Source organism: Stegostoma tigrinum, chromosome 23 (genome assembly GCF_030684315.1).
Source record: "Stegostoma tigrinum isolate sSteTig4 chromosome 23, sSteTig4.hap1, whole genome shotgun sequence".
Lineage (NCBI taxonomy): Eukaryota > Metazoa > Chordata > Chondrichthyes > Orectolobiformes > Stegostomatidae > Stegostoma > Stegostoma tigrinum.
In genome coordinates this window covers 51,855,104-51,880,904 of record NC_081376.1, presented here as the reverse complement: position 1 = coordinate 51,880,904, position 25,801 = coordinate 51,855,104, and the positions used below count along the sequence as shown (strand labels likewise).

The window sequence follows — 25,801 nt, the reverse complement described above, 5'->3', positions numbered from 1 at the left end:
CATAGCTTTCCGTGATTCAAGGACGAAGACGGCCAAATCTCTCTGTCCTGCAGCTAACACTTAAATAATATTCAACTCCTCTATTTGCCTGGTATAACCTCTCATTTTCCCACATTACACTCGATCTGCCAAGTTATTGTGTTTTGTCACTGCCCACTTGGTTAACATGCTGTGTGACGGCACGCCCCTTATCTGCCTTTCTCCTACAGGTAAATCCCTATTCCCACTTGCTAGGAGAATGTGCTGCAGGACTGTAGATGGTAGTACACATTGATCTAACCGTCACCGCAATATTGCACTCTAACCTGCGTTCCACTGGCTTACCCAACTTTAACCTATCTGACTTCGGATGAAAGCAGAGTATCTTCCAGTTTCGCAATGAAATTTACCGGAGTGACTATCAGCTGTTGCAGACTGAATAACCCATGAGCCTATTTTAACTCCATTTAAGGTAGTCATTGAATCCAAGTTACAGTAAATTGCCAATGCAAAACATTCAGGAGATAAACAGGAAACTGGAGGAATGTTTAAGCATTTATCGGCAGATCCCAGGAGAATACTGAGCAAAAATTCCCAAGACACAAAGCTCAGTGATAAAAGCTGCTGTTGGGGGAGATTTATTTTCCAAAGAGGCCGGTTGTCTGCCTTCTAAACGCCTACTTTATCAAGCTGTGGTTTACTGTAGATTATTCGAAAATAATAGCACCAATTTTAAAAAAAGCACATTTATTGCCAGTTGCGTGTTTGGGAGTAAGGTTTAGATGGGAAATGCTGGAACTGCTGATTGTCGTGGGAATTAACCTGTATACAAAGGAAGTCATTAACATTTCAATAAATACAAATGCAATCAGGAGATGACCTCTGACTAGTATGTTGACTGCTCGTTACTGCACAAGAGGTCAGTGACAACACCGTTTAGCTCCAAATTAGGAGATACATTTGCAGTTCCATTGGTTAACGTATTGGGTGCTGTTGTAAGCTTTTTTAAAAAAACTGCAGGTTGGGTCAAGCTGCAGTCTGTCATCTGAATATTAAATGGAGCTCCAGCCTGGAGTCTCTGACTAGAGTCTGTACCTTGGGAAATCCCTTTCCTCCAGCTGTCCATCTCTTTGTGTTGCTTGCCCCCTTTAACACAGCTCCTTCACCTGCTCTGTGGTCAGCTGATCTAAAGCCTCCTCATACTGCTCAGTATTCTGCTGTGCATTATACACTACTGTGAACTGCTTTGGGGGTGTTATAAAGTAGTTACAAGCGTTAGCGAGTGATGCCTGGTGAGGGTCACCATGCCTGAGGTGAGAGGTTGAGAAGGAGGGTGCTTCGTGGTAACATCAGCTGATGCGGGAATGTCACTCATACTGTCGGCATTGCTCGCCAGCTGTCCAGACAAAAGAGCTAACCAACTCCCCAAAGGTTCATTGTAATACATTTAAAGGTGTCCATGTAAGTAGCTGTTGACACATTGCCGTGGATCTGGAGTTACATGCAGTTCAGACCAGGTAAGGATGTCCCTCCCTAAAGGACAATAATGAGATAGATGGGCTTTTTCCAACAATCTACATTGCCTACATGATCATCATCAGGCTCTTAATTACAGACATTTTTTCATTGAGTTCAAATTCCACCATCTACTATGGCAGGATTCAAACTAGGGTCCCCTGAAAGTCACCTGGCCTGTACATGAACAGTCCAGTGATAATCCCATGAGACTATTGACTCCCCCATGAGACTGTTTTTATTCACCGAGATGGTGGTGCAGTTCTGCAATGCACTGCCTGTGAGGGTAATTGAGGCAGGAAAGTGCACACCTTTAAAAAGGATGTGGATGAGCTTTGAAAAGTCAGGGTATGGGCCTCGTGTGGGAAAGTGGGACTAGTGTAGATACAGAGTCGTTTAGTCGCTGTGGACTCGGTGGGCTGAAGGATCTCCTTCTGCACTCTGTGATTGTATGATTAAATACATTTATTTTGAGAAATGGAGCACAGTGGAATTTGCTCTCATCTCCTTTCATTGCCAAACAGGTTTCAAGATCAGCAGTGATGATCTGGTACGCAATGTTCCCTTTCTTTTTTCTGTTCTGCCCGGAATTCCCAGGTTTGTGCACGACAGTGATATCCGGAAGCAGAAGTCAGTGCTGGAAATGTTACCGATACACTGCATTGTTTGTTCTGCTTACAATGCCAGGCAGGACTGTAACATTAGGATTACCTCGACCCTACAGCAAACATTCATTTCCAAACAGCAAAACAAGAGCTCATTGGATCTGCAATCTGGGGCTGCCTGTCGTTTTAATTCTCCTATTACCACCTAGATCTTGATTGGGATTCAGTCCATCTGTTGTCAGTGGTAATCCATCAAATTAAGACATTGTGTTCTGTCAGGGAAAATATTGACCAGAACTGACTCATCTTGCCCACATTGTTTCTGATTCTCTTGTGCTGGCTTGACATTTTGGTGGCGGGGGGGGGGGGGTTCCAGATCTGTGCAAAAAACAGAGCCGTGGAGGCCAGGCAACAGTGTTTGTGAAACCGTTTCCCCAGTTGTTGTCCAACTAATTCCACCATTCAGTCAACCAATGACTAACCAGGATCAGAAAGAGCTGTAACAAATAGCAAGCAAAATATTCCATAAACGGTACAAATGGCAGGGAAACTGTTTTATTTATTCTGAAGTTGTCAGGGTCCAGTGAATTCCCGGCTGTATGTTTTTTACTATAGACTGAAAATCAAAACAGAGTTAATGCGAAACCTTCAGTAAGGATGGGCATTCAGGGTTTTAACCTCTGTCACCTGAAAAGAAACACAAATTAAACCAATTCCCAGTCCCTCAGAAACATTTCCCACTCCCTGAGCCCAGCCATAATAACCTTGCGACCAGAGATGCACTACTGTCTGCTCTTGACCTTTTAAAGCTAGCTTCAAGCAAATCAAGCCATTTAAAGTATGGAAGTACATAGTAATAATTGTTCAGTGTTATTTAAACAGTGCAACAGTTCCAAAACTCAAAGAATGTTGTTCATGAAAGGCTGTGAAATCTGGTTATCTTGGCTGACATTTTAAATCTGCCCATTAAAGCTGATGCCATCTACGGGGCTTTCGAAAGTGACATCCGGGATTCGAGACTGTGCGAAGTGAGGAGTCTGCAATATTGCCCAAGAGTTTATAGTGAATGGAAAAGCGAAGAAATGGAAATAAGTAATGACCGGGAGCCTGTAGAGCTGTAAAATGATCCAACGCAGTTAGAATCATAAAATTCCTACAGTGCAGATAGAAGCCATTTGGCCCATCAAGTCCGCACTGACCCTCTGAAGAATCTGATTACCTTTTGGCTGTCAGAGCTGTTGAGTTTCATGCAGGGTCAGTCTCTCGACAAGCTCAGTGGGTTTTCTCTCCATGTCTCACCAGAAACATCTCATCAACGACACACCTTTCTCACATGACACCTCACCTCCTCCCGTCGCCCTCCATTTCCGGAAAAGCTGGGAAATCTTGGAATGGCCCACCATCTTGGAAAGATTAAAACCAAAATAAAACTGTGGAGGCTGTAAATCAGAAACTAGAATGGCAATAGCTGGAAAGGCCTAACAGGTCTGGTAGCATCAGTGGAGAGGAATCAGAGTTTACGTTTCGAGTCGAGCGACCCTTCCTCGGAACTCTGCCTTCCTCAGCTTGAAACTCTAATTCTCTCCACAGATGCTGCCAGACCGCCTGAGCTTCTCCAGCAATTTCTGATTTTGATCTTGAACAGGTTGTTGTCCACGTGGACAGCACTATCAGCGTAGAGCTTCTCCGCACGGTTCCTGACATGTCCCTCAACTTGACCAAGAGAGACAGATTTGATGAACATGTTATAGACAGGAATGTGGAGTTGCATTTAAATTGTGAGATGTAACTTCACCCTCAAGCGACCAAATAACAACATTTTGGCAAATTCATTTTAGCCAGAATGTGACTTCTGTGAAAGTGCCAGCACCAGCTTCTGGCAGATTTAAGAAAATCAGAAACCAGATGACTGGAAGCTAATGAACATTCCTGAAATGCTTCAGGACAGAGCTGAAGAAAACTCAATAAGCACTTTCTACCCTCAGTTCCCAATCCCAGTAATTGTGCACCATGGGAAGGCAATGGGGTGGCGCTAATGGTTGTGATCAGCAGTAATAATAGACAATTCATTTAGAGTCCCAGGCTAATGGGAACATTGGTTCAAATCCCAAGGTGACAGATGGTGAAGTTTGAATAAGTATTACAAACAAATAGTGACTATATTGTAAAAACCAACCTGGTTCGCTAATATTCTTTTACCTGGACTGGACTACACATAAGTCAATATAGTGTGGAGCTGGAGGGACACAGCAGGTCAGGCAGCATCAGAGGAGCTGGACCCGAAACATCAGCCTTCCTGCTCCCTTGATGCTGCCCGCCCTGCTGTGTCCCTCCAGCTCCACACTGTATTGACTCTGACTCCAGCATCTGCAGTTCTTCCTATCTCCGCGTGGCCTACATGTGACCCCACACCCATACTGATACTATTGGCTTTCACCTACCCTCTGAATTGGCCTAGCAAGCTGTTTCATGGTGCCCTGAAGCAATAACTGTTAGGCCACATCCAATGAATTAATTCTTAAAACATCATTTGACGATGCTCTCTCGCATTCAGCAGAACAGCTTTGAGGCTGTTCTGTTACAGATTTCATTATTGTGAAAGAAGCAGTGACATTCCAAAAAAATCTTGAGTATATCAAATAAAATAAGCTACTTATAGATGGTTACTGTGAGTACAGTCCAGATTCCTGTGGTACAGTGGTAGTGGCCCTTCCTCCTGCCCAGGAGGTCAGGGTTCCTGTCCCACCTATCTTAAAGGTGTGTCATAACATGTCAAAGAGATGGATTAAAAACTATACATTGGTGATGTTCTCCATTTGTCTTGTACGACATTGAAAGGATGCAACAGTCTATTGTGTGTTTAACTGAAAACCCTGTAAGTTATGAACAGGAGTTTTTGTCTGAAATTAAAAAACATTCCCAGCTAATAATGTCAGAAATCACACAACACCAGGTTATAGGCCAACAGGTTTATCTGAAAACGCAAGCTTTCGGAGCGCTGCCCCTTGGTCACCTGAAACTCCAAAAGCTTATGGTTTGGATTATAACCTGGTGTCGTGTGATTTCTGACTTCCAGCACCGCTCTTTTAAAAGGTAAGTTTGATGCTTCTTGTAATCAATAGTGCCAAGTTTTTATCATAATTAGCTCTTACGTGGAGGTGCTGGTGTTGGACTGGGGTCGACATACACTGCAAAGGCTCTAACCATTTCATACAACAAACACAAAGACCCGAATTGATTAACTTTTGAAGTCAATTGGAACATACATTTGTGTGATGTCCCTCACCAGCTGCAGTGTTTAAACTGAATTTCAGTTATGTTGATAGTTAAGCTCCACCAAAGTTGAAAATTACAGCCTATATTTTCTCTGAGCTTAAACTATTGATGACATTTCTCTTTCCCCTTTCTCTCGGTGAACTCGTGTTGTTTCCCATGCAACTGACCAGAAACACTCAGGAAATTCACTCATGCCAGCTTTAATATCAGCTGATCTCTGCAGAAATAAACAAATGCACAAAACAGTCATTAATTTTAGAGATTTATTTGATAAGCATGCATGTCTGCTGCTGGACAAAGAAGCACACTCTCTCTCTCTCTCACACACACACACACACACACACACACACACACACACACACACACACACACACACACACACACACACACACACACACACACACACACACACACACACACACACACACACACTCTCATCCTCAGACCAATTCACAATTGCTACCTGTGCGTAGATGGAATATGCAGACAGCAATAACACCGTGACGGATCACAAGAATAATCCAGTGCATTTCTGAGGGAAGGTGAAACTTGATCCAATTAATGCTGAATTTCACAGAAAAATTCTTGGTTTTGGGTTCGTTCAACAAAGAAGAAAAATATTTTATTCGTTCATTTGAAGCAAAAGACATTCTGATACTAATTCAAAGCGGTAGGTGAACAGCTATCAGTATTACAAACAAATGAAAATATGATTCAGCCCATCAAGCCTGTGCTGCCGTTCAGTACTGGATCCAATTGTTGTCTGAATTCCACTTTCCTTTATGCTCCAGTAACCTCTGACCCTCCAGAGAGTCCAAAATCTACCTACCACTGCCTTCAAAATATCCATGATTCAGTGAAAACCACCAGCTAACCCTGGGAGCAGGGACCAGTGTTTAGTCCAGGATAACAAGGGTGTGTTTATAAATATTTACCTGAGGATGCATGAAAGAATAATTTTGAAAGTCAACCCTCTGGAAATCAGGAAAAAGGGTAACTTTGTGATCTTAAAATCTGTTAGATCAGAGATCTGGATATGGCTCATCCAATCAAAACAGAGATGTTCAAGTGGGAACAGATTGCTGCGACTTTGTAGAATTCAATTCAATGTGTGATGGTCACTCCTACTCCCACTCACACAGACACACACACAGACAGACACTCTCTCCCACTCCCACAGACAGACAGACACACACACACACACACACACACACACACACACACACACACACACTCTCTCAAACAGACACTCTCTCCCATTCCCACTCTCACAGACACAGACAGACACACACACTCAAACAGACACTCTCTCCCAGTCCCACTCTCACAGACAAACACACATACTCAAACAGACACTCTCTCTCCCACATACACTCTCACAGACACAGACAGACAGTCACACACTCAAACAGACACTCTCTCCCACTCAGACACACTCAAACAGACACTCTCTCCCACTCCCACTCTCACAGACACTCTCTCCCACTCCCATTCTCACAGACAGACACACATACTCAAACAGACACTCTCTCCCACTCCCACTCTCACAGACACACACACTCAAACAGACACTCTCTCCCACTCCCACTCTCACAGACACACACACACACACACACACACACACACACTCAAACAGACACTCTCTCCCACTCTCACAGACAAACACACATACTCAAACAGACACTCTCTCTCCCACATACACTCTCACAGACACAGACAGACAGACACACACTCAAACAGACACTCTCTCCCACCCCCATTCTCACAGACAGACACACACACTCAAACAGACACTCTCTCCCACTCCCACACCCACACTCACAGACACAGACAGACACACATACTCAAACAGACACTCTCTCCCACTCCCACTCTCTCAGACACACTCAAACAGACACTCTCTCCCACCCCCATTCTCACCGACAGACACACACACTCAAACAGACACTCTCTCCCACATCCACTCTCACAGACACAGACACACAGATATAGACAGACTAACACACAGACACACTCTCTCTCCCACAAACCCTCTCACATGCAAACACACAATTTCTTTCTCTCTCTCACACTCTCTCATGCACACACAATCTCTCTCTCTCTTATACACACACACACATCCACACATGCTCTCGTGCTCTCGCTCCCTCTCTCGCGCTCTCTCACGAACACACACACACACTCTCAGACATTGACTCACTCCTTAGGCTGTGCAACAGTAAAATCCGTAGGTTCTGCAGCCATCAAACTGGATTTTAGGGTTTGCAGATCTTAAAGGATACAGAAATGTACAACCTTTACACCAAGGAATTCCACAATTGCAAAAAGTCCACCCTATGAAGAATCGTGGGGATGCTACACTAATATCTAAAATGACCTTGTATACATACCAGTCACATGCATGACATTAAATGTTGAGGGTGAAATTGGTTGAGATCAGGATCATGGGAAAGACTAACAACTGCTGAGCAGCTCGTTGCACACTATCCCAACGACCACTTTCCATTATTATAACAAAAACGAAACCTAAATGAAGTGGGCGACAAACTGCCAGGCCAGGATCAAACTGCTTTGCTTTGCGGTGGCATGGACTATTACCGTTGCCATTACATCTCGATGACCTTGTGTTTAAATAATTTATCACACATTTTAAAAGATTTTCTTTCAATTGAACTGGTGTGTTCTGGCTAAAACAAGACAAATTAATGGACTGTGCAGCCAGAAAAGCCTCAGATTGTGAAAACAGTGTGGTTTAGCATTGGACTTGAAATATTAACTCTGTTTCTCTCCACAGATGCTGCCAGACGTACTGAGTTTTTCCAGCAGTTCCCAATTTTGTTTCAGATCTCCAGCACCCGCAGTTCCTCAGAAATAATTGTGCTAACAGAATATCAGCGGTGTCTACTTCTCTTATTTCATCTGAAGGCTTTCAATCCCTCAGTTAACTCAACCAATGTTTATATAATTTCTAAGCAGCCCTTTCAGAGATGTTATCACACATCTCTGCAAAAAGCAGGACCTGAGTCTGGGTCACCTAACCCAGAGGTAGGGACACTACCACTGTACACTATCACTTTGTCCACATGACACCAATGTATATCACATCCTGCATGCGCATGTACACACACATGGGTGGCCAAGAGTGGAACCAATTGAAGACAATTCCATTGAATTGGGCATCACCAGAGAGATATTAGAGACTTAGTTTGGTTCTTGGGATGTGGGGAACATTGATGAGGTCACATTTATTGTCCACCCAACGTTGCACTGAGGCCTCAACAATTGCAAATGCATTCAGGATGGCTCGCTCGATAGCCTTGAGTATTATGATTAGAAACAAAACAAAATTTTTAAAAAATGAAAACAAATTCATCCAAAATGTTAAAGTTTTTCATTTGGCGAGAATCCCTTGTTAAGAAAACCAAAAATGAATCAAAGAAGGGATGTTGAAGTTAAGTTTTGAGTGATTAATCAGTGACTCTGAATAAAGTTTCTAAGGTGTGTTCCAGGTTGTAACAGAATTAAAATTTCGTGGATGGGAATTCACCCATTCTCAGAACTTGTTTTATTTTATTTTACAGGTTATTTTTAAAATGATTTCTTGATTCAATATTCATTTGAATTATTTTACAACTTAATAAAATTATTTTATAAATTATTTTTCATCATTTTGCTAGTTTTGTTTTAATTTTAGTCACTCATTCTACATTTTTTAACAGATCGTGAAGACCAGTCCATTTTGTGCACGTGAGTAAGACTTTTCACTTACAATTGTTTGGAAATTTTGCTGTTTCTTCCCCCAGAATTATTTAAAATAGATTTATCTTAACTTTGCTCCTTTTCCATGTACTTAGAGGTGAAATTCTCTGCCACAGAAAGCAGTTGATCTCAAAACATTGAATGTTTTCAACATGGATCTGATATAGTTCTTAGGGCTAAAGGAATCAAAGTGTACGCGGGAGAAAAGAGGAAACGGGGGGACTGAGTTGGATGAGCAGGCTCAAAGGGCTGAATGGCCTACTCCTGGTCCTATTTTCCACGTTTCTCTGAACTAGAATACAAACTCTTCTCGATTGAGCCCTCAGGAAAATTCATTTTCCCATCATTTTCAATTGTATTAGAACACTTTGCCTACATTCTACTGCTTACACACTGACATAATTCAAACTGTTTTTAGTGCATTTTGTTTTTATAAAGTTGTTGAAATACGTTGCACCAGTCTGTCAAACACCCCTGACCTTAACCAGCCCGTGTTGCTGATCCTCGCTCCATTTGCCAAAACCTTAAACTCTGGTATTTCCTCACCAAACCTCTCCACCCATTGATCATCCTCTCAGTCTTTAAATTACTCCATAAGACCTAACTTTTTCAACAACCTTTTAGATAGTTGTCCTAACATCACCTTGTATGGGTTGGTGTCTGATTTGACCTGATAATGTTCCTATCAAGTGCCTTGAGATGTTTTACCATCCTAAGGATACTTGCCCAGTTTCCCTGATAGCCAGACCAGCCTCTACTCTTCCTAAGTATATAACCTCACACTTTCCCACATTGTATTCCATCTGTCCCTTCTCTGCTCACTCTCTTAGCCTGCCCAAGTCCTTCTGCAGCATCCCTGTTTCCTCAATATTACCCTGTCCCTCCACCATTGTATCATCTGCAAACTTAGCAACATTGCTCTCAGTTCCTTTGTCCAGGTTGTTAATGTGCAACGTGAATAGTTGTGGACCCAACACTAACTACTGCAGAACTCCACTCATCAATAGTTGCCGTTCCTGAAAAAGACCCCTTTATCCGCACATTCTGCCTTCCGCCAGTCAACCAAATCTCTATTGATGCCAGTACCTTGCCCCTGACACCATGGGCCCTTATCTTATTTAGGAGCCTCCTATGCAGCACCTTGTCAAACGCCTTCTGGAAATCCAGATTGATCACTTCCACCAGCTCTCCTTTGTCTAACTTGCTCATTACACCTTCAAAGAATTCTAACAGATTTGTCAGACATGACTGTCCCTTGTTGAAACTGTGTTTGACTCAGCCATATTTTATCACACGCTTCCAAGAGCCCTGCAAACATATCCTTAATTGTGGACTCTTAAGATCTCATCAATGACCAAGGCCAGGCTAATTAGCCGATAGTTTCTGCCTTCTGCCTCCCTCCCTACATAAACGGGTTACATTTACCATTTTCCAGTTCTCTGGGACCCTTCCTGACTCCGGTGATTCCTGAAAGATCACCACCAATGCCTTCACAATCCCTTCAGAACTCTGGGGTGTAGTGCATCTGGTCTGGGTGACTTATCCACCTTCAGACCTTCCAGTTTCCCCAGCACCTTCTCCTGAGTGATGGCCACTACACTCACCTCTTGCCTCTGACTGTTGTAAAGCTCTGGTTTGCTGCTGGTGTCCTCCACCGTGTAAACTGATGCAAAGTTCCTGTTCAGTTCCACTGCTATTTCTTTGTTCCCCGTTACTGCTTATCCAACCTTATATTCCAGCAATAAAACATCTACTCTTGACTCTCGCTTGCTTTTATATATCTAAAGAAACTCTTGCAATCTTCTAATACTAGCTAGCTTACCCTCATATTTCATCTCCCCCTCCTTTATTACTTATTTAGTTATCCTCTGCTGGTTTTTAAAGGCTTCCCACTAATGCTCACCACATTGTGTGCTTTTTGTTTTGCATTTATGCTGTCCCTGACACTTCTTGCCAGCCATGGTTGTCTCATCTAACCCTTTTTTGGAGTGAATTTCTGCTGTGTCCACACAGATTCTATGCCTTCCAACTCTGTTAGTTCTTGCTACTGATTTAACTTCATTTCTTACTAACAAGACAACCCTATCCCCTCTGCCCACCTGCGTGTCCTTTCGATAGAGACAGTAGGAACTGCCGATGCTGGAGCCTGTAATAACATGGTGTGGAGCTGGATGAACACAGCAGGCCAGGCAGCATCAGAGGAGCAGGAAAGCTGATGTTTCAGGCCTGGACCTTTGTCCAGATCCTCCTTTCTGAAGATGGGTGTAGACCTGAAACGTCAGCCTTCCTGCTCCTCTGATGCTGCCTGGCCTGCTGTGTTTATCCAGCTCCCCACCTTGTTGTCCTTTTCAATAGAATTTGTATCCATGAATAATTAGTTCCCTCGTTTCATATACTGCACGCATTTAAGTACAACACTCTCAGTCCTGTGTTTATTGTCCCCCCCCTTCTTATAGTTGTCACCTTATCTGCTGTGCCTGAAGTTAGATTCCTGACCCTTTCCAGTCTCTCTGTCCTATCACATGTTAATAACCTCTGCCGAGCCCTCCCAAACACCACTTTAACTTTCTCCATGCAATTGAACCCACCACTTGCTTCCCACACCCACCAATGCCATTGCATTTAACCCAAAGCCCTCTACGCATCTCTAATGGTTCTTCATGTTCCCATGACAACTTAGTGCACCTCCACCCATTACCCACTTCTCCTTCAACTACTTGGTTCACTCACCACGTCTCCATAAATCCCCAGGCACATAGAACTTGCTAATAGTTCCTATTTTTCAGTTAATTAGACTTTCACATCACACTTTAATTATTAAAATGTATTTCGACTCTCACTGACACTTCTTGACCATTTTTGACAGCTTGTGAAGTTCATGAGCCTTTCACAGGCAATCTTCTCCTCTATTAACAGTTCCAGAGGGTATTTGATACCCTTTCCCTATCCACAAATGGTCTCTGACACCATTCCATCCTATCACACCCTTTACCCTCAAGATGTTCTGGCACCATATCTCACCCCTCCAAAGGGGTTATCCCGAAGAAGTGCATTGAGAGCTGGCCTGGTCTTGTCTGGTCTATTCTCCACATTCCAGACTCTACATTCCAGGGATTCCAAAATTCCACTTTAGTGGGAGCAGAAGAATAGTTGCCCATGTGCAAAATACAGACTGGCCACCACCACCAGCAAGTCCCACACCTCCAAAAAAAAATGGAATTGCTGCTTTCAAGGGTGGGACTTGGGATTCTCAATGTTTTCCCTCATTTTCACCACAACAGAGATGGTCTCTGTTATCAGGAAAATCAAGGACCTCGTTTTGGTGATGGAGACCTTAACAGCGATCATCAATTGTTGTAAAAACTCCACCTGCTTCATCAATGTCCTTCAGGGAAGGAAATCTGCCATCCTTACCCGGTCTGGCCTATATGTAACTCCAGACTCACAGCAACGTTGTTGATGCTTAATTGCCTTCAGAAATCAATTCAAGGGCAGTTAGAATCCTGGAAGCACACAGTGCAGGAGAGATCCTTCAGCCCATCAAGTCTGTACGGCCAAAAAGACATTAGTTCCTACGCTAGTCCCACTTTTCCACATAAGGTCCGTCATCTTGATGTTACTCAACTTCAGGTAACTTCAAGTGCTCATTCAAGTACTATTTAAAGGTTGTGAGGATTCTCATCTCAACTAGTCACCCGGGCAGCGCGTTCCAGACCCTCACCCTCTCTGAGTGAAACACCTTTTCCTCAAATGCCCTCTCTGAACCACAAGTTGCATGTCACCAGATGACACTCCAACAGGTGTATTTAAAACAACAAGCTTTCAGAGCGCTCCAAAAGCTTGCGATTTTAAACAAACCTGTTGGACTATAACCTGGTGTTGCGTGACTTCTGACTTTGCACCCCCCCGCCCCCCCCCTCCCCCCTCCCCCACCCCAGTCCAACAGCGGCACCTCCACATCTCTCTAAACCTGTTAGGGACAGGACACAAATATTGGCGTAACCAGTGATGTCCATGACACTCAAATGAATAAAGATAAAAATATATTGTCCAATTTGCAAACAAATACGAGATCCTCAGGGGAATATTTTCTGAGATGGGTTTGAACAGAGAGCTTACAAAAAGTACTGTGCAGCTTAGGGAATAAAGATCTTTACTCCTTGACTACCCAAATTGATCGCACATTCAAAAGAAGCAGGATTTCTATTGCAGCATTTTTGAACCATTTGAATTTTGAAATATCCATGGAAAGGAAGACAGACTTTAATGTTTCCATTTCAGCTCTACTTTTGCAGGGATATATCCAGCTTCTGCAGGAAGCAAATTTTGGACTATCAGCACTGTTAGAATTTATAAATAGGAACGACTCATTAACATTTCCGTAGGCCCATCATGATGCCTTGATCTTTACAGTATGCTTAGCCTTTTGAAGGAAATTAGCCCAAAGAACACCAAATAAGGAAAAGCCCTAGTCATCAAGGAGAAGGCTGAAGATAAGAAATCTGCCTTGAGAGAGCCAGGAAGTGCAAATTGGATGACACTAGCCACAAAATAATCCTTTATTTTGTTTCAAAAAGAATTCAGAACTTCAATGGCAATTTAAAACCCTTCTAAATATCCATGCCTCCCAAGAATGAGTAAACATTGTCCTAGTATACCAAATACTTTCAGAAATTTATCGCTGGTAAGGCTTCCCTTTCTTTGGACAAAGATAACACAATTTTCTAAATGTTTCATTCTGCTGAACTTCAGGGAGAGAAAATCTGATCTGGACTAGTTCCAGTTTTCTGTTACCAGCTCGTATCAGATTCAAATTGAATTATTTTGAGTCTCTTGAGCCGAAATGGGTGGGATGTGAGTAACTCTTGTAAACTTATGAATTTTAAACAATGCTTTCCTGTAATGGGCTCAGGCTTGTTCTGTTGCTGGCTGTGTTTGTGACACATATTGTCAGCTATTATACAGCTTTCGAAGTTAAACAAGCCAGGAACTAGGAGGGAAGTTACTGAAGTGATAAAGACGACTTTAACTAAATTATAACAATTCCTATGTATGCAGCTAGTTGACACATTTGATTTGATGATGTTTATTAAAATGATTAGAGTTTAACAAAAGTGATGAACCAGATTCAAAGAATCTTGAAGCAGCTCCTTACTGGCAAACCAGTATTTGTGTTTAATTCTACCACCAGGGACAGTAGGACTATACCCTGGTGTGGTGTCATTTCTGACTTTGTTCACCCCAGTCCAACAACGGCACCTCCACCTCGTGGCTAATTCCTCGTCTGAATGCTTTTTGAGAATTTGTTACAATAGTGAAAGATAACAAAATGTTGTTGTAACCTGTAAAAGCTGAGCCTTGATCTGCCAACTGTACGCAAATGGAGTTCTACAATATTTAAGTGTGTAGTGGCCTGGTTCAACTGACAAATGTTTTTATGCTGAAGTCGGAAGGAAATGGGTTCAGAGCCCATTTCCAGCTTGAACACATTATCGACTGGTGATGCGATAGAATAATGAAGTGTACCCGGGAATAAGAATCTGCTTTAAAAGCAATATATAAATGCAGTGGCTTGTTGCTATGCCATTCGTTTGAAGAAATAGGACAGCACAGTGGCTGAGCGTTTAGTGCTGCTGCCTCGCAGTGCCAGGGATCTGGATTCAATTCCAGCCTCCGGTGACTGTCTGTGTGGTGTTTGCATGTTCTCCCCGTGTCTGCATGAGTTTCCTCCTACAGTCCATAGATGTGTAGGTTAACTGGATCGGCCGCGCTAAATTGTCCCATAGTGCCCAGGGATATGCAGGCCAGGTGGGTTAGCCATGGGAGCTACAGGGTTACAGGCACAAGGCAGGAGTTGGATCTCGGTAGGATGCTCCTCGGAGGCTTGGTGTGGGCAAAATGGCCAGCTTCCACACTGTAGGGATTTGTATGGAATATTGTGGATAATTTGGAATGGTCCCTATGATTAAAGGATTTTCTTTCATTATGTGATGACAATGAAGAGGATCTCTGTAGTATCCTGGACAATATTCCTCTTTAATCGATTCATTTCACTGTTCTTTGGGAATATCTAACATTCTGGAAGCATCTTGGTTAGATTGAGGCTGCTTTGAGACAGACTAAGACCTCCTTCCATTAGCCCCTCATGAGATGGAGGAGTTACTAGTACGGCGAGCTTTTGTGGTCCATCGCTAACTGCCCTTGAACTGAGCAGCTTTTGGCCATTTCAGTTGAGAATCGATCACGTTGCAGACAGTCAGTCTGGATGTGATGCAGTCAGACGGGTCAAGGATGACAAATTTCCATCCCTCCCGGACAGATGAGACTTTACGGCAATTAATACTGTTTGTTATGGCTGCCATTACTCAAACAAGCTCTCAGTTCCAGATTTGTTGATTGAATTTAAATTCTACTGGCTGACATGGTAGGAATTGCACTGTATCCCAGAGCATTGGCCTGGATTACTTATCAAACAATAAAACCATTGTGCCCTATATCTCCCGTTGTACAATCTTTATATAGACAATCACAGGATGAATGTCGCTGCCTGGGCCAGCATTTATTACCCATCCCTAATTGCCCAGAGGGCAGTTAACAGTCAACCCCATAGCTGTGGTACTGGAGTCATATGTACGCCAGACCAGGTGAGGATTACCTCCCCTAAAAGGGCATTAGTGAGCCAAATCAGTTTTCTCGACAATCGACAATGGTAATATGGTCATCATTGGACACCCAATTCCAGATTTTGTTTTCACTCAATTCAATTTCCACCATCTCCCATGGTAGGATCTAGAACCAGGTCCCCAGGACATTAACAGAAATTGCTAAAGAAACTCAGCAGCATCTGTGAAGAGAGAAACAGAGTTTTGAGCTCAAAGGGTCTTTTCCAATTCTGAAGAAGGGTCTCACTGGAAGGTAAATGAATGAAACTCCTCTACAACCAAATCACTAAAGCTGTAAAAGACCTCCTTACACCTGAAATGACACACAGCTCAACAACTTTACTGATTGCAAGTTAAATAGCAAGCATAGTTGTTAAGGCCTTAGGCAGAAAATGGGAGAATTACTGAATTCAGTTCCCATCACTGATCCAGCTTCAATTCAATATGAATCATTGGTATTCAAGAGTGTGAACAGAATCAGATTGCAGGCAGATGTTCACAGAAAGGAAGTAGAGTAATTTAAACCAGGCAGCTGTCGAGTTGGGCTTAAAAATGGCCTCTTCAAACCAGATAATTAAAAGTTAATCATTAAGGATTTATTGCTGATGGCAATACACAATTGAAAGAAAATGGGAAAATACATGAAAAACAAAAGAAAACTGAAGAATTGTAGATGCTAGAATTCAGAAACAAAGGCAGAAATTGCTGGAAGACTCAGCAGGTCTGGCAGCATCTGTGGAGAGAAATCGGAGTTAATGTTTCAGGGTCTGTTTGAAAGATCTCTGGGCCTGAAACATTAACTCTGTTTCTTTCCACAGATGCTGCCAGGCCTGCTGTAGAAACAGCCTGTTTTGACTGGGAGATAACCAGGTGACACTGAATTGCCTGTGAGAACTGTCCTGTTGAGCAGGTACGTGGGACCACCTAGATCTGTTTCCCAGCCTGTCCTGAGGGCTGGAAAAATGTTGCAGTCGTCATGAAATGGAGATCCAGTACATAAGCATAGGGGAAGCAATGGTCTAGTGGTATTATCACTGGACTGTTAATCCAGAGACCTGGATCACATTCTGGGGACCCAGGTTCAAATCCTGCCGTGGCAGATGGTGGAGTTTGTATGCAATAAAATATCTGGAAATAAAGATCTAATGATGACCATGAACACATTTCCAATTGTTGGGGGGGAACCCCATCTGGTTCACTAATGTCCTTTAGGGAAGGAAACTGCCATCCTTACCTGGTCTGGCCTACATGTGACTCCAGACCCAAAGCAACGTGATTGACTCTGAACTTCCCTCTGGGCAGTTAGGGATGGACAATAAATGCTGCCTGTCATACAGTATACATGTTGTTTTCTATATAAATGAGTATCCTTACAAAATATCCTGTTGAGTGCAATCTGTATAGCTTCAACACAATGTGTCACCTTGCAGCACTAAACACAGAGAGAGCAAAATATTGCAGATGCTGGAATCTGTACTGAAAACAACAAATGCTGGAGATCACATCCATGGATGCTACCGATCTGCTGTGACCTCGAGCATTTTTTGTTTTCACCAAAGAGAGAGAGAGACCTTGATTTAATTTTTTTTCCCCGAGGTGCCACAAACCCTTCTGTTCGATTTAGCCCCCTGGGTTTAATACAGTGATCTGCATGTTAAAATAAATCAACTGTATCTGACATTGCTGTGTGTGCTTAAGAAAAGGCTCAAGAATTTCAAAGGCTATCGAAATCCAGAGCTTGTAAAGTATCTTGGGAATCCAGATGCCAAATACCAGGAAATTCAAGGACATAACTGGTGTGAACAGAGAGATTTTGCCTTTTATGGTGTTGCAGGATTGAGCGGAATGCTATGTACATTATTCATCTCCATATTAATGCAGATTGAACTAGTGCCAAAAATAAAAGTGAAAGCCTCAAAAATTACTTTTAAGAACAAAGTTGATAATTACGTGCAAAGAAGAGCTGATTAGAAGCAAAACAAAAGAGCGTACATAAACATTAAGGATGGATTTACAGCGGTACAGCCATAACAGGAAACCAAATGTGATCTGAGGGCTCATGTTTTTGGAGTTTGCATCCGCAGAGCTTGCAGTTTGGTCTTATTTTAATGTCAGCAGTGGCAGAGGCAGGGCTGGGGTCCAGGAGCATAGCCAGAGAATCCAGGAGGTAGGAAGATCCCACTGACTTCAGCAATCAGGCATCAACATTCCTGGGTGCCTGCCGAATCCCAGCCTGGTCTCCTACCTGGGTTAAGGAGCTGAGGCAGAGGTTTGGTGAAAAGAGGGTGTGCCGTGGAGGAGAGGGAAGTGGGGGGGTTACCAACAGGAATGATGAGCAGCTGTCAGCGGTGAAGCCTGGGGTGTGGGTTCTCATTGGTAGCCGATGATGGGCTTTTGGGTGGGTGGTTTCAACTTGCAATTGGCTCGAAGGGGAGCTCCAGAGACAAGGATCCATGAAAGGCCTGGCGGGAGCTTCCCTGCCTGGGGGTGGTTGAGCTCAGTTGGCTGGGTAGCTGCTTTGAACCAACAATGCGGGCTTAATTCCTGCTCATTCCTGCTGAGGTTAAGAATATCGGAATTTAACAATGACTGCTGTTTGAGGAAGCGAATTCCAAACCTCTGCTACTCTTACACAATCAGGTTTAGACCATTCAGCCCCCTTGACACTGCTCCACCATCCGGTAAGATCATAGCTAATGTGTAGCCTGGCTCCACGTGCCTGCTATTGGCCCATATCCTTTGATAATACTTGTTTAATAAAACAATGTCTATCTCAAGTTTAAATTTAACAAGGTTATCATGAAGGATTCTCCTCTTCAGAATCTCCCCTTGCCTGGGCATGGTGACCCTCGGGTTACATAAGAGCACACGAACTAGGAGCAGGAGTAGGCCATCCAGCCCCTCGAGCCTGCTCCACCATTTAATAAGATCATGGCTGATCTTTTTGAGGCTCAGATCCACTTACCCACCCACTCACCATAACCCTTAATTCCTTTACTGTTCCTCACCAGGTTAGACCCCACCAGAGGTGTCTCTCTCATGAGAGACTTGCCCTATGGCCTGGTAAGAATATTGTGGCTTTACTTTGGGCCTAGTATGGGAAAGTGGGGCTAATGTAAATAACAGTATATTTTTGGCAGTACATACTTCATGGGCCAAAGGACCTCTTCTGTACCTGATGATCCTGTGATTCCTGGCCTCCAATGTGTTGCTAAATGCCATGCTTGAGAAGGGAATAGATGCATCCTCAATTGAGACATATAAGAGGGAATTTGATGGTTGTTTAAAAGATTAAAGATGGCAGGAGACTAGTACTTGGTGAGGTAGAAAGCTAGTACATGTTTGATGGGCTGCATGGCCTCTTTCTGCACCTTATGAGCGATTGTGCAATTCTGGGAGTCCTCACTGCAGTTTGTGTTGCTTTCCACTGAGCACCAGCCTTTATGTCTGCTCCTCATTAACATCAGCAGGGAAGGTATCTCTGTGCCTCCGTCTGTGGGTACCCGCAAATCCACAAGGTGAAGGAGCAGAAACCAAGAAGAGAGCAGGCCAACACTATGAACTCCCCTGGGGCTGATGGGACAGGGGGAAGGGGAAGAGCTGGTTTCAAAATCAGAATCTGAGCCTTTGGAATCAATCTAATGGACAAGGTGGAAACTTGATGATAACACTTGGGTCTTCCTGCACAGGGGCGAGTCTGGAGCTGGGAAAACAGAAAACACAAAGAAAGTAATTCAATATCTGGCTGTGGTCGCTTCCTCTCACAAGAGTAAAAAAGATGCCAATGCAATTGTGAGTCAATTCCTTTTATTTTATATTTTCTAATTGTGCTCTAACATGTGGTGTTAAAGTGTTGGACTGTTGACCTGGGAAGTCTTGAGGCCAATATTACATACAAATTGTAGCAGGCAAAAGCAGGAAACAGTCATGACAGGCATATGCCACAGAACTTCTAGTTAATGTAACAACTCCTGATAATTCAATGTTGCACACAAATGGACTTAAATATGACAACAGTTGTCGACAGAAGAATCGCTGAATAGAACCAAACATATCCAGCTAGATTTCACAGTAGAGGCAAGAGTGGGGCTAGAAACCTTCACTGTTATTTTTCTTGGATCTCCCAACAAAATCCACAATTCTATCCTCCAACAGCAGTGTCCTGCCATCAAAACTCAGTGAGCTGTGTGAAGTTTCTTTGCTTACTGCAGTCATGCAGCCTAAACTCTCCAGCAACATTGAGGCCCTGTCTGGTTCGGTGTAAATTCCATTCTATCTGCCTACTAAGTCTTAATTACCCCTAATGACCTCTTTGGCTCTGAAAACTAACTAACTATAAGTGTGCAGTTTTATTCTATCTCTTTATATTATTGTTGCAGATTTAAAACAATTCTAAATTATTATTTAACATTTTCTTTCCATTTTTTATCTCCCTTTCTCTTTAAATCCCATTTATATTTCCTTTATTTAGTTTTCCCTACCTGTTCGACATCGTACTCAATATTCTAACTGACTCTTCCTGGTTAAGACTGAGATGTTTGATAATGACTCTTCAAGCTGATCAGTTAAGGTTGCTTGTTTTATTCACAGGTCCCTGAAGCGTTTAGAAGTGCCACACTTTTTTTCTAACTGTTGGCTTCCGGTTCATAGGAAGCTCTCATGAAATGAAAGTCTTGTTATCCATTTGCCACCCAGTGCAAAATTTCACCAGAAATTAAAATGATGTGTTGTAAATAATAAATTGACCTTTGATGACACATTTTAATCTCTATAAAGATTTTGCATTCTTTTAGCTGAAGGACGTTGAAGCTGGAGAATGAACCGTTCCCATCTACAGACTCTTAGGTTCCAACTCAAATGCCTCCAGATCAGATACACACCAATACTCAAAGAAAATCAACTCTGCCTAAGAATAACCATTAATTATCACACGGCTGTATTCCAATGTGGCAATGAGAGGATAATTCTATACAATTCAAATTTACTTCAGTATTATATGTGCTTTTTAGGAGGTTGATGACTTGTGGAAATTACAGATTCCTAAACACTGTTCCATCTTGACGGGGCCCTGCTTCAACAGAATTCATTGCCACACTTTATTTGCAGCATAGCTGCCAGGAGTGCAGTTAACCAGCACTGCTGATGTCACAGATCCACTGCTGACTGCCTTATGGAATGGAATATGACAGCTATTGTCTCTATCTGCTTGCGTCTACACTCGCACAAAGAGCCTGCAGCCCAGTGGTATTATCGCTGGGCTGTTAATCCAGAAAAGCAGATCATGTCCTGGGGACCTGGGGTCAAGTCTTGCCATGAATCCATTGTCAATTGTTGGGTAAAACCCATCTGGTTCACTAATGTCCTTTAGGGAAAGAAACTGCCATCCTTATCTGGTCTGGCCTATGTGACTCTAGTCCCTAGCAACATGATCAGTTCTTAACTGCCCTTCAGACAATGAGGGATCGGCGATAAATGCTGGCTTAGCCTTTGTTGCCCACATCCAATGAATAAAATAACTGTATTACAAAATCCACACTGAAACCCAACATTGGTATCAGATAATAAAATGTGAGGCTGGATGAACACAGCAGGCCCACCAGCATCTCAGGAGCACAAAAGCTGACGTTTCGGGCCTAGACCCTCCTTCAGAGAGGGGGATGGGGTGAGGGTTCTGGAATAAATAGGGAGAGAGGGGGAGGCGGACTGAAGATGGAGAGAAAAGAAGATAGGTAGGGAGGGGATAGGTCAGTCCAGGGAAGACGGACAGGTCAAGGAGGTGGGATAAGGTTGGTAGGTAGGAGATGGAGGTGCGGCTTGGGGTGGGAGGAAGGGATGGGTGAGAGGAAGAACAGGTTAGGGAGGCAGAGACAGGCTGGACTGGTTTTGGGATGCAGTGGGTGGAGGGGAAGAGCTGGGCTGGTTGTGTGGTGCAGTGGGGGGAGGGGACGAACTGGGCTGGTTTTGGGATGCGGTGGGGGAAGGGGAGATTTTGAAGCTGGTGAAGTCCACATTGATACCATTGGGCTGTAGGGTTCCCAGGTGGAATATGAGTTGCTGTTCCTGCAACCTTCGGGTGGCATCATTGTGGCACTGCAGGAGGCCCATGATGGACATGTCATCTAAAGAATGGGAGGGGGAGTTGAAATGGTTCGCGACTGGGAGGTGCAGTTGATTATTGCGAACCGAGCGGAGGTGTTCTGCAAAGCGGTCCCCAAGCCTCCGCTTGGATTCCCCAATGTAGAGGGAGCCACACTGGGTACAATGGATTCAATACATGGTCAATGGGCGCTTGAGATTCTCACCCTTGGGAGGGAGGGTAGTGGCGTCCACAGCAGGGAAATTCTAAGCCAGTTTTTCTGTCTGGGCCACTTCTGATTCCAGCTCCCCATCATATTGACTTCCCAGCCCCCATGACAAACATCAATGGTGAAAACAGCGGCCTGGTCCCAATGATGCTTGACATTTGCAGATACCAATTTTGGGTGGCCATGATGTTCACCACTCAGCCATGGTAACAGTTTCCCAGTGGGATGGCTGTGGTGGGTTTTTTTGCCAGATACATATTCTCGGTGATTGTCAATATCTTCTGTCTGATTTTGAATGATTGAAATTAAAATTATTTCCTTCTCCAGTTTAGAACTTCTAATTTCTAGAATCCAACCTGCACATTAAGAATCACTCAAACAAGTTACACTCTCACAGTTGCCCTGTCCCACTCCATCTCATTGTCTAATTCAGTTTGTCTCGAGGATGTACATTTTATCACCAGCTTACAATCCAAGGTAATTAATGTTTTGACACCAGTGACACCATCAATTAGTAATCGATACGAATATCTGGGAAGCTGGATATCTCAACATAAAACAGTCTAAACTACTTCTTGTCCAAGCATGCTGAGCTACCCAAGGAATATGTGACCGACCCAAGAGTTCTGGATCGAAAGGTATTGTTCTGCTGTTGAGTTGGGTTCAGCTGTTCTGAGTCTGGCTCAAAAAGTTGTACACACAGAGGTCCCATTGTAATAGTATCTTCGAAAATGTTGCATTTATTTTTATGGAATGTAGCTTTGGATTATTTGAGGTACATTGGATTTTTAGAAAGTGATGAGCTAACAAAGAAGAAGAATGTGATGTATTGGTATGTGCTGTGTAACCATGGGGACAGCTTGCAGCCATCTTCTTCAAAGATAGTAGGCTTTTTCAGAGCCTCTTTAAGGAGGTGGAGAAGCACAGTGCTAACCGAGGTCTTGCTTTCTTCCCATTGCACGTACTCAAGATACAGACCTTTTCATTCTCGAACAAAATGAACATCTCAAAGAGTGCATTTATCAAAAAAATTAACTTCTGTATTATTTGGAATTACCTGACATTTATTACTCTACTGACATATTTGTTTTGTACCATATTATCCAACTACAGCACGAACCTGGTTTTGCATACGTGAGTAATTGAGAACATTCGATGTGTGTTTATTAGCACCAAGTACATACCCTGCACGTTACTGTTGCACAGAATTGTGATATTGAGATAAAAAGAAGGTGTCACGCACTTCACAGATAAATAGAACAACAACAATAGCACAAAGGGTTGCATGCTGGTTCATTTAAAGTGGTCTCAGTCAGCAGGCAACATTTTGCCATTTTCTTTCTGAAACTCAATTAATTCAACCCACAAGCATTATGATAGACAAAACATTTTCAATTGGAATAATTTTCTCTGTTTTGCTCCTTGCCAAAATAATTGTGTGATCTTTCAATTTGCAATAGATCAAAATGTTCACAGTTTTGTTTTTTGGCATAGCTATAAGCAACATGCAACAAAAAATGAAGGTGACAGCTTCAAAAATCCATTTCAGGGATGTAGTGGGGAACATGTGACTGTGCTCTCTTGCATTATCCAGAGATATACTCAGGGTGCGTTTGTGTGTGCGTGTGAGTGTCAAGCGATTGAATTCGGGCTGAGAGATGAACATTCTGATCTGTTTGTGCATGCTGTTTTCTGCCAGGCCATCTTCGATGTGAAGCTGTCCAGGAATCAGGAGGATGCTAGAAATGGCTACCTCTACCTGGATGCAGTCTTGTGGGTTGAATTTGAGTTCGAACAACAAACCAAAAACAGGATTGTTGTGAATGAAAGCCCGAAACCGTTGTAACCACCTTAACTGAAGGAACCGAATGTGCATGGCTTCAAACAATGCTCCGACAGCTGTTTCTGCATTTAGCTTCAAACCCCGATTGAACTACGAACTTTCGACTTGTCGGCTGGTCGCTATAGTTTGCTCATCGCTGTTCAATTGGCTCTCTGTGATGCAGATGTAAAACTGAAATCTGCAGTAACATGAGTTTGATATCTTGATGCCTAAATCCTAACGATAATAACTAATGATTTAACCTTGTCTCAAACTGAAATGGTGCAATGGTAAACAATCTTCCCAATTTCAGCTGACCAAGTGGTATTATTGCTAGACTGTAAAACGAGAGGTACAGGTAATGTTTCTGGATCTTGGGTTCGAATCCAACCTCAGCAAAGAGAATTCGAAAATCTAGAGTTAGGTATTTAATGATAACCATAGAAGTGTTGTTAATTGCCAGGGGTTAAAAAAAGGGCTGTCCGGTTCACTAATGTCCTTCAGGGAAGGAAATCTGCCATTCTTACCTGGCCTGGCCTACATGTGACTCCAGACCCTGACTTTTAACAGCCCTCTGGCCAGTCAGGCTTAGCCAGCATCCATCATATCCCGAGACTGAAAATAATGAATCAGGTTGGCAATGTCAATCTGCAATTGCTTTCATGCTTTTTGACATTAAGATAATTAATTAAAGCAAAACGTACTTTTAATAAATTCAGATGGAATCCTCAAACAACTGAGAATAACAACGTGTGTGAAAATTCAGATTTTTTAAAGGCAGGTCAATGTTCTGCCATTTGAAACTGAAGACAGTTTCTAGATCACGTAAAACAGAGACATTTGATTTCAAAGACTCTGCAAGTCCAGAATTGATTTGCGTCAACGGTTTAATGCTAAATAAATAGCACTCAGTCAGAGAGTCTGGGAGTTCCCATGTCCATTCTAAATGTGTCCAGCTGCAGCCAGGATGGTACAGTTGGCATAAGTGGAGATTTAAAACTGTTCAGACTCTGGTTGACTATCATCAGCACAGCAATTATGGTGGGAAAGTGAGTCTGAACAGGTTCAGCTGCAAGCTATTATTGAATCTCCATCCCAAGTTCTAGCATGAAATGTAGTTATTCTTTCGGGTCAATGGATGGGTAACCTCAGTAAGATCTTTTTATTCACTCATGGGTGTGGGTGTCACTGGCCAGCCAGCGTTTCTTGCCCATCCCTAGTTGCCCCCTGGAGAAGGTGGTGGTGAGTTGCTTTCTTGAACTGCTGCAGTTCATGTGCTGTGTGCTGGCCCACAATGCCATTAGGGAGAGAATTCCAAGATTTTGACCCAGTGACAGAGAAGGAAAAGCAATATATTTATAAGTCAGGATGGTGAGTGGCTTGGAGGGGAACTTGGAGGTGGTAGCATTCCCATGTATCTGCTGCCCTTGTCCTTCTAGATGGAAGTGTTCATGGGTTTGGAAGGTGTTTTCTGAGGATCTTTGGTGAATTTCTGCAGTGCACCTTGTAGATAGTACACACTGCTGCTACTGAGTGTCAGTGCTGGAGGAAGTGGGATGTTTGTGGATGTGGTGCCAATCAAGCAGCTGCTTTGTCCTGGATGGTGTTGAGCTTCTTGAGTGTTGTTGGGGCTGCCCCCATCCAGGCAAGTGGGGAGTATTCCATCACACTCCTGACTTGTGCCTTATGGATGGTGGGACACTATCCTCTAAAATGAACGGGGCAGAAATTGGGAAAGAATGTTTTACAGCAACTTGGGCATCAGTACAATAAACCTGTAAATTGTTGCTGCACCATTTTAAATAATAAACATGAATCTTAACAAAAAAAAAGTTAATTCTTATCATAGCTTGATGCTGCTGCAAATCTTTAAGCTCT

At 43.1% G+C, this 25,801-nt stretch overlaps 1 protein-coding gene across 3 annotated transcripts in view; it reads left to right on the top strand.

Annotated features, from left to right (window-relative positions):
• myh11b (myosin, heavy chain 11b, smooth muscle) overlaps positions 1-25,801 on the top strand; it is a 165,619-nt gene that overhangs the window by 55,001 nt on the left and 84,817 nt on the right. For 2 of the 3 annotated variants that reach the window (XM_048552764.2, XM_048552766.2), the window contains exons 4-6: positions 9,095-9,122; positions 19,486-19,588; positions 23,215-23,235. In XM_048552764.2, the coding sequence (XP_048408721.1) occupies positions 9,095-9,122; positions 19,486-19,588; positions 23,215-23,235 (152 nt within the window). The remainder of the gene's footprint in view (positions 1-9,094; positions 9,123-19,485; positions 19,589-23,214; positions 23,236-25,801) is intronic. The other variant, XM_048552765.2, reaches the window with a different exon arrangement.